General features: G+C 38.9%; 1 protein-coding gene across 1 annotated transcript in view; it reads right to left on the reverse strand.

Moving 5' to 3' along the window:
* LOC310927585 (cadherin-12-like) overlaps positions 1-10393 on the reverse strand; it is a gene marked incomplete at both ends in the record, with an annotated part of 50088 nt that extends 39695 nt beyond the window's left edge. The window contains one exon of the mRNA XM_083889906.1: positions 10094-10393. Within this exon, the coding sequence (XP_083746032.1) occupies positions 10094-10393 (300 nt within the window). The remainder of the gene's footprint in view (positions 1-10093) is intronic.
* Positions 10394-10636: the final 243 nt, after the last annotated feature.

A 10636-nucleotide genomic window follows, 5' to 3' on the forward strand; every position in this document is an offset into this window, starting at 1 on the left:
GTGTAAACAGAGCCATGCATCGGTTTTGTCACAGTGGAGTGGCAACTTATGGTTTCCTATTAAATGTGAGAGTGATATGAAACAGGATGGTCTGCATACTGAAATGTCATATAAACTATATATATATATATGAATGGCATAATAGCCAGCCATCTTCTGTACCAAATTTAGCTTTGCTTTGGATTTGAAAAAAATGTGAAAAACCAAAAGTGGAAACCTCAGCAGGCAACTGAAATACAAAAAAAATGTGAAAAACAAAGGTGTGGTAGCTGATCCGAAAGGAGGGAAACTGGACACAATTAAACAGGCAAAACTAACAAATGTAACAAAAAGTTTGAAACTCAAGAAAAATCCACAACAGTAAAACATTACCAAATTCATAAAACAGAATTCCAAAGTCTGAAACTAAAACATAAGTCCCACCAGAAAAGCAAAAAATGTTCAAAAGAGTCAGTAAGTAACAGCAGAACCTTGCAACTTCAGTAGAATCCAAATGTTTTATTCTTATTTTCTTGTACTTTATAACATTTATTACCAATGCGAGCGTGTGTGACAGTGTGATATATCGTATTCCTCTGCGCCACAAGGCCCCATTGTTTCCAAAGACTTAAATAAAAGCCACACTGTTGCACTGGGAGACAACAAAGTAGTGGTTGACAAAAAATAATACAATAAAGCCTCCAGCTTTATCCTCGAACTTCCATTCCCATGACCATTGCATTTTTGTTCTAAGAGATACATCTGATTCAGCTGCTTTTCCGCACCAAAATAATGGGGAAAAACTTGCGTCCGGTGTGACGTTAATTTTGTCAAAGCGTTGACTTTTTATTAGAAAAAAATAAAGTTTCATCTGCAAAGCAGTGATTATAAAGTGGGACAAACACATAATACAGTTTACAGTGAGTCTGCTTCAACCTGTTAAGCCCTGACTGTACGAAAATGAATAATTAATTCATAGGCATGTTCTTGATGTCTAAGGACATCTAGGGACCTCAGAGAATGTATAACCAGTGACAGAAATATCATGTCTGTTGAGTAAAGTTGACTAAACCAAAGGAAAAAAGTGAAACTTCTATGCTAATAACATGCTAACAATGATTCCACAAACACAGACGGCCTTCATTGATACGCTTCAGCAACTTCGCTTCTCGCCTTACAAAGGACGACAAAAATGGCTGGTCCGGTCCGACATTCGAAATGAGCCCAATAAAGATTAAAAGCCATTTCTAAACGTTCATTTTTGTACTTGTTTTTGTTTTGTGCATATTAAGTTATTCAGTTTTGTTAAAAAAGTTAAAAAAGGAAATATTTTTTTTTATTGCTGGGCGACTGACCAGAAAAAGACGCGTGACGTCATGTTTTCGTGGCTCCCGATTGTTAAAATGAGTCTCTAAAGTAACGCTATCGCTTTTTTTTATTTATAGCGGATTAAGACAACTACGGAGCCCCTGAGGTGACATGAGGAGAAAAAAAAAATCTCTCAACAAAACAAGATTTTTCATAATTTTTTGGGAAACTCAAGATATTGACTTTCCAAAAAATTTGAAAACAAATTGTTTTTGAAAAACTATTTTTTTTAATCATTTTTTGGAAACTCGAGATCTCGAGTTTCAAAGTCTAAAAAAAAATGTTCTTCTTTTTTTTTTCTCATGTCACTTCGCTAGACACTTCCGTAGACAACTGTAGTTTTCGGGGCAACAAAAAATGCATCCAAATCTACTCTGTTTCTGTTTCTGTTTCTGGCTGAACTTTTGCTCTGTGCCTGAAGCATCCAAACCTGCACAGACTCAATCTGGCTTTTTTTGCACTAATGGCTCTGACACTAAGTGGTAAAGGTCATCAGATTCCTTCTGCTCAACAACCCCCCCCACTGCCCACCCGCCTCCTTTCACCAAGTGCTGCCTTCTCCTGTGATAATAAAGTCGTAACACTGCTATTAGCACCAACAGCATTAATTAGGAGCCCCTGGGCACAAGTCCTCTCTGGCTGAGCATGATTAGAGCCATTCAGCCTGACTAACTCTTTAGCCCTGTGCATGTGTTCTCTAGCCCCCCCTCCCCACCTCAGCCTGTTGCTGAGCCAACAACCGAAAAGCAGAGCTTAGAGAAGTTTAAAATGCACTCAGTTGCCAACCTGATTTTCTTTTGTCACGCATGTAGGCGCTGGCTGATCTCAGGTCATGGTGCCAAGACTATTTCTTTGGCTGAATCATGCAAAGCGAGGCGTCTTCGACAAGGCCCTTTATCACACACCTCATTGTGTGTGAGTACATGCAGTATTTTTTTATTTTATGCTAGGGTATTGTGTACATTGTGTCTTGCAGATATCTCTATTTTCCGTGTTTGCGTTCGTTCTTTGTCTGTTTACAGAGAAGAGGCAGAAACAAATCATAGAAGTGACATTGACCTCGAGACTCCAGCGCTGATAAGAACAGTAAATGTTCATCAGATAACCTCCGTTTGTTTATCTTTGCCGAACGACAGAGGCAGACAGTGGCTCATTACAACTTAAACGGTGTAAATGTGCCATAATAATAACCTCATGCTCCCTGAAGGAAATGCTGAATATAGCAGTGATGGCAACAAGGAAAAAAATAAGGTGTCTGATAAATAAGTAGTTATTGATGGACTTGGGTGTTAATAATGTTTTCATTTATCTTTTTTCTTGTTCTCTGACTTCAACTTTATCCATATTGCTAATCTTTTTGGTAAAACTTTATATTAAGGAACACATATTCACCATTAACGAGGTGCTTACTCACATTTATAAGTAGCATACTACAATGGACCATTTCCTGATTTTCAAAAATTCATCAAAATTTTTCAGTAAGAGATACGGATCCTTGTTCAGGGCGATACCGACTATTATGAGTGTAAATTTCAAGTCATTCCGAGATACTTTTTGTTTTTTTGAAAAAAGTCAGCTCACTGTCAAAGTGTATCAGGGCAAATGGATAATTTCATGATTTTGAAAATATCATCAAAATTATTCCTTAAAGGCACAATATGTAGTATTTATGGGTTTATATTACACAAAATCCACTTTTGTATACATATTATGTGCTCCTGCATTGTCTAATGTGTGTTGTCACTGTATAATATTCTTTGTTTCATTTTCGTAGTGTTTCAAAAAGTCATTTAAAATAACATGGTCGCAGGCCGCGGTCGCATAGCCACCGTTAGCAGCGAGACGCCATGTTTCTGCCGGAGCCTGTAAGGACAAACGCGAGAGAACAAATCAAGCGTCGCTTTACTTGTAGCGGAAGTCCCGCCTCCTCTCTCTCCGCTTCGTCTGCTACGGCCGCGGTAGCTCGCCCTCTCCCTCGCCTCACGAACCTCATCTGCTGACAGGGAGAAAGACGACGAGGACGACATTTGACCAGCTGCAGATACCGTAGCGCTCAGGGAAGGGAGGGGGTGAGCAGAGCAGCAGGTCTTTGTTGTAAATTTCAGCCTCTCCTCTAGATGTCACTATAAACTACTTACTTCCCCTTTAACCCTGTAAGACCCACGGTTGTAAATTTACAACGTTAACTTTAGCCATCCCAAAAAACTGTCTGTTATATTTTATCTGGTTTTTTACCACATGTACATAGTCATTGGGTCTTATTGTTCAGTCTAACAATGTTAGTGGATGTTACATTTGTATATAAGTCCCACTTTATGGCCATGAACGAACACAACTTTTCAAGATTTCCTCCGAACAAAATCTCTTAGTTTCATTGGACTGGATTCATCAGATTAAAGTAAGTAAAATGTCTTTTATATTTTTTTTTGTACATATGTACATATTTGGTTATTGTGAAATAGATGCATCAAATTTCATTTAGAGCTTGTTACATAATTGTTGTAATTTTACAACACTGGGTCTTGGTGGTAGCAAAAATAGCAGGCTTGTTACAGTGGACACAGACAGGTTGTATTCCCTCCACAACACCACTGCCTGAAACAGAGTATTTTCTTTATACATGAACAGTATACATTACATACATTATACCCTTGTGTTGTGTCCTGGTCAAATTTGACTGTTTTTAAAGTTTTATGTCTAAAAAAATACATAGTTAATTTGATCAGATTGAGCTAAAATCCCATGTATTTGTCCACAAAGAGGATATCAACAGACAATTCAGTTCTGGGAAAGGTGTAAATGTTCCTGAATGTGGGGTGTGGATGTAAGTGGGGGTTTGCATGTTTTTCTTTTAGTATGATAAGTAGAGACCATAGGCTCAGACAATTACATTTACATTTAGGGCATTTAGCAGATGCTTTAGTCTAAAGCGACTTACAATCAGCAGACAGTATTGTCTGCCTTGAAAACATTTCTACCCAGAGAACTTGGTCCACCACCCTATCTATTCCTTCAGGTTATGTACTACTATATACAAAGCATATTTATATATGTTAATTCATTGTTTTTTTTTCCAGAATGCCACCAGCAAGGAGAGAGAGCCGTGATACAGTGTACAGGATGTGATTGATATCATCCAAACTGGATGAGAGTGAAGTTGAAAATGGAACTCAATGACACTGATGAAGACTCAGATGAAGATGTTTGTCAACAAGTGGACAAAGAAAACCAACCACCCATGGACTGTCTAGCTGATAATTACATGGACTTTGAGCCAAAAACACACAAACACATCATGCACTGTGACAGGTGTCGCTGGCCGAAAAAATATTTCATCAGTCCCAACACAGATTTTTCTGGTCTGGATATGATCTTAAGGCAAAGAGAGTCCAGCAACACAGACAGTGACATCATGAAGCCTCTGAATGCTCAGAAGAGACCATCCAAGAGATGTGCACACCTGTTGTTGGATGTACGTAAAGACATGAAGACAGGGAGAGGATGCTGCAATAAAGGATTCACCAACACACAATGCAGCAAGTGTGATGTTCACCTTTGCTTTTCAGAGGACAAGAACTGTTTTTAGGACTTTCACTAACAATGAAAGTTTGTCATGAAAAGAAAAAAGGAATGAAGAAGTTGCAAGAAAAAGCTAGAGTTTTATCCTGTTTATTGATTTATGTATTTTCATTTATTAAATGATTTCATAAACATATGACTAATGTGTGATTATTTTTAAATGTTATATACATTTATGGAGCTAAGTAAGCAATCAAACTTGCAAATAAACCCTTAGTTGTTGTGAATTTTTGTTCAGACAAAGTGAGTAAAAACACAGAAATTCTGCTACTACCAAAGCCCAATGTTGTAAAATTACAACGTTTCTCTAAAAACGTACATAAACATTTTTTTTCCAAAAACTCTTTGATTTCTGCATCAAAGGCCTCCTACAACAACATCTGAATGGTCAAATAATTTTTTTTTTAGGTTTTTCTTAATTTGGGTCTTACAGGGTTAAGAGATATGCCAACATTTCCAACGGATCCTTGTTCAGGGCGACGCTAACTAATACTGTGTAACATTTCCAAGTCATTCCGAGATACTTTTTGTTTTTTTTAAAAAGTCAGCTCACTGTCAAAGTGTATCAGGGCAAATGGATCATTTCATGATTTTCAAAAATTCATTAAAATTATTCCTTAAGAGGTTTGCAAATATTTTCAACGGATCCTTGTTCAGGGCGATACCGACTATAATGATGGTAAATTTGAAGTCATTCCAAGATACTTTTTGTTTTTTTGACAAAAGTCAGCTCACTGTCAAAGTGTATCAGGGTAAATGGATAATTTCATGATTTTCAAAAATTCATTAAAATAATTCCTTAAGAGATATGCTAATATTTCCAACGCATCCTTGTTCAGGGCGATGCTGACTAATACTCTGTAACATTTCCAAGTCATTCTGAGATACTTTTTGTTTTTGAGACTAAACTCAGCTCACTGTCAAAGTGTATCAGGGCATACATAACCTTATTTTAACTCTATTATGACATGAATTAACATGAATTAACTGTTTACACTACCCTTCAAAAGTTACCCTTCTTTTCCAGTGTTCGAGTGGCACATTGTGTTTGCTAACGGCTTTAGAAGGCTATTGGATAATTGTAAAACCCTTGTGCAATGATATTAGCACAGCTGAAAACAGTTGTTTTGAATAAAAGTCATTATTTCTAATCTTGTCAATGTCTTGACTATATTTTCTATTAATTTTGCCACTCTTTTGATGAATAAAAGTGTGACTTTTAATGGAAAACACAAAACAAATTGTCTAGGTGACCCCAAACTTTTGAACGGTATTTTATGTATAATGAATTCTGACAACTGACAAGTCTCAGAAACGGGTGTGCTCCTCTCGTAAGCCATTTGAACTGTTTCCTTCAGATGTCCAGTAGGGGGCAGAATAAACAGCTGGACATAATGAAACACAACACTATACACTCTGTGTTCCGTGTACACCAGACGCTCACTGAACATAAATAAAGACAGCTGAGAAGTCTTGGTTCTTATGTCTTGGGTCACCTGCGTCTGAAGTGGACGTTCCGAACCGTTTTACGCTGATCCGACCGCACACAGCTGCTGATCAAAGTCGATACCGACAGCAAGCAAACACACACTGAGGCTTGATTTCCACGCGTTGATTGCTGATTGTGCATTCGATCATTATGTGGTGATTGACCTCTAAACTGCCAATTACTGCCCAACGCTGCTATTTGCCTGATTGTAAGTGCACATCAGAAAGTGACCTGTTGCCGGGCGATCGTAAATAAATCACAGACGTGTATGGATTTCTCAGCCGAAGCAGGGTTATTTTTTGTTCTAATGAGTTTGTCTCCAAAGTAAGAAGTGTGTAATAAACAAGCTTCCTTCACGACATTCAATAATGTGGGGTCACCTATTCAATTTTGTTGTGTTTTCCCATTAAAAGTCAGACTTTTATTCATCAAAAGAGTTGCAAAATGAATAGAAAATATAGTCAAGACATTGACAAGATTACAAATAATGACTTTTATTCAAAGTAAAACTGTTTTCAGCTGTGCTAACATCATTGCACAAGGGTTTTCAAGGGTTTTCTAATCATCCAATAGCCTTCTAACGCCATTAGCAAACACAATGTACCATTAGAACACTGGAAATGGAGCTCTATACACCTATGTACATATTCCATTAAAAACCAAACCGACGTTTGCAGCTAGAATAGTCATTTACCACATTAACAATGTATAGAACAGTGTTTCCCAACCCTGGTCCTCAGAGAACACTGCCCTGCAATGTTTTAGATGTTGCCCTGCTCCAAAAACAAAAACAAAAAAATCACAAAAGTTGAAACATGATTTTTTTTTTAGTGAGTATTTAAAACATGTTTCAAAAGTTGAAACAAAATAGTTTGATTTGAACAAAAATGTGTGGGTTTTCCCCCCAAAAAATGTTATAATTCAACTTTTGTCCATTTTCTTCAAAAGGGGCAGTGTTCCCTGAGGACCAGGGTTGGGAAACACTGGTATAGAGTGGATTTCTGATTCATTTAATGTTATATTCATTGAAAAAAAAGTGATTTTGCTTAAAAAATAAGGAAATTTCTAAGTGAGCCAAAATTTTTGTATTTCACTTCCCTGCACACACACTGTAAAAACAATAGCAGAAGGACCTTCATCAGTGCAAGTCATTAATAGAAGGGACTCTCATGAGCTTATAATGGCATTATGTAAGTGTGCTGGTGCTTTATCACGCACATACACACGCGACATCAAGTTCACAGCTTGAAGTTCAAATACACTCTGGACGGAGAGACAGTGGGACAGAATAAACACAAGCCTGAAGTGTTTAGAGTACAACTAATACTGTTTTTACAGACACTGGACACCATCTATCGCAGGTCCACACAGACACTAACAACCATTCACACCTACGGTCAAATTTGGATCGTCAAAACTAAGCTTGACTTGTTTTTGGACTGCGGGAAGAAGCCGGAGAAACGTACGCCTAGAGAACACGTCGAGAGCATGCAAACCCGCGAGGGCGCGCGAGGGTCATTTGTATCCGACAATGGGCTCATGCTAACTGAATAAGTCTGCACAGTTGCTGGTTCTTGGAAAAAACAACAGCTGGCAGAGTTGTTTTTTACTTCCTATTCAAGAATCGGGTAGAAGAAGAAAAAGCTTCTTCTATTAAATGATAAACAATGACATCACGGTAACTCGGTTATCCGCTCACAACAAACCAGAGAGCAGGTCTCTCCTGCATCGTGGGATTAGGTTATGCTGCGTTCCTTGTTTTTCTTTTGCAACGTCTGACGTGGACTCGATTTGACATAACTCCGGGAGATTTGATTTGCCAACAGGTGTTCTGTTTTTTTTCCAGACTCTCGCATGCTCCTTACCACCTACACCCTCTGTGTGTGTGTGTGTTTGCCAGCTACAGGTCTCAGGCTTCCTGCAGAGGAAAAAGCTGCTGCCGTTCAACAGTGGTAGGGCGGCCGGGCCGGCTGGTGGAGAGCTGCTGGCAAGACGGACTGCCAGAGTGATTCACATCCCGAGCTCCGTCATGTGGAGCCTGTGTGGATAAGTGATTTTCTCTGTGGTGAGATGATTAGAGAAGACGCCTGCAGTCGCTGCTGCTGCTGTGCATACAGTGCATTAGCAACTGTAGACGCGATGCATATGAGTCACGAAATAGGGTGATTATTGCAAATCGTTTCATCGGTGGGAACAGAACGCCAAGCATTGTCGTCACTACTGTCATATAAGTCGATTTCTCTGAGATACGTGACGTGATTGCATGACGATAACGCAAAGATTGAGACCAAGTTGAGTGTTTTTAAGGTTTGTTTTGTCCGATCCATGGAACACAATCCAAAACATTACATTTATATGCACAGGAGACTCAGGGATGCACTTTTGCTTCGAGAAAACACACACACTGTTGAGAACGCAGTACAGTTTTGGGAAGCACAATGAGGAGACTTGAGGTTGTGTTACGATTCCATCTGCACCTTCTTGTCAGGTTGGGTGGAAAAAACTATTACACAGGTCTGAAAACTAGCAGCAAGTCATTTTTTTCTTACAAAGCCAGTAAAAGGGTGTTGTCTAACTGGAGTCTTTGCCTATTGGTCAAGCAGATTAGCAAAACAATCATTCACAAGTGGAAAGAAGCACCAACATTTGACTGAATGCACCTCTTGGGTCATTTTTTTGAAAAGTCCCATTAGCCATGCTAATTTCCAACCGTCTTTTACGTCAGAATTTCATTTCCTGGACCATTTCTCAGTGATTTTGGTGTCAAATTGTAAATAATTCTAATTAATAAACCAGAAATACTTTTTATATCTCTCTCTCTCCCATTTATTGAGAATATTTTCTAAAATAATGAACAAAAGGTTTATTCGCATTACAGATGTTCTGATGTTCAGGTTATAATTGGTTATTTTACATTTTGTTTGTTGTATGCCATGATTGTACAAATGACCATTTTTGTACATTTGTAATCAACGTTTTGCTGGAATAATGTTGTGTTTGTGCCTATTTGTGTTCATTATTTGAGAAAATGTTTGGAAAAGAATTTTACCTATCATTTGACACCAAAATCACTGAAATCAGCCCAGTAAATGATATTCTGGTGTAAAAAACGATTGGAAATGAACGTGGCTAATGGGATCTTTCAAAATAATTCAGTCAAATGTTGGTGCTTCTTTCCACTTCCCAAAAAATCCAATAATTTACTCTACTATATGAAACACAGCACATGAGGAAAAGAAGATTTTGGTCTGAATGACCAGCAATGTGTACGATGTGTGGCGCTCGTCAAGTTTAAGGGCGATGGTCTATTCAAATATCACAGTAAAGACTGTCCTCCTCATCATCATAATAATAAGGGAGAGTTTAATATAAATATCAGTCCAAAGAGAAAAGGGTTTCCGAGGCACTCGATGTAGAGTAAGTATTATGTACATATTTCAAGTTAAAATCCAATGATTTTCAAGTCAACAGTGCTCTAATGCTCTGCCTGAATGGACACTGTGGGGGAGTTCTAAAGCCTTTTCACTACATTCATTCAACCATGGTGAGTGCACCTGAGATGTCCTCTGTGCTTAATAATATCATGTTATTGACCAATGTCTCGTCAGCAGGTAAATCCAGCATATTGTAATTCAGAGAAAAAAAAAATTAAGATTCACAAAAACAAACTTGTCTTACCTTTCCAACATACTGCGGTTCGGTTCCCATGTATTCCTCCAAAACAAAGAACTGGTTCCACACCCATCCTCTCTTAATGCGATGCATCCTCGACCTCTCGCGTTTCCTCGGCCTCGTCGGGCCCTCTAGCGACGCCGCTCGCCCAGCGGACGACACCCTTGCGCCCCTCGCTCCGGTCGCCCGTCGACCCGACATCGCGGCGCCCTTAGTCCTGCTCCACAGCTGAGGATGCTGGGAGCTGTAGTCCAACAGGAAACAAGAGCCCACCAGGAATAGAGTGACATATTTCCTTGTGATCATCAGGGAGTGTTGTCGTCGAGATAAAGAAACAAATTAAAAAAAAGGTCGGAAGTGGCGGGAAAGTTGGGTACTTCCAGGTTGGATATCTGAGCGCGATCCAAGACATGCAGTCTGTTAATGTAATGTCCTTGCGGGAGCGTTGGCGTCACTAAAGGTCATTATGTCATAATGACCAGGGAGACTCTGATCACTTTGGTTTGATCTGGCTGTGATTCTATCTAAGGGTTTTTGTGCCGTAGAGTT

This window comes from Microchirus variegatus, assembly GCF_963457635.1.
Source record: "Microchirus variegatus genome assembly, chromosome: 5".
Taxonomy (NCBI): Eukaryota; Metazoa; Chordata; class Actinopteri; order Pleuronectiformes; family Soleidae; genus Microchirus; species Microchirus variegatus.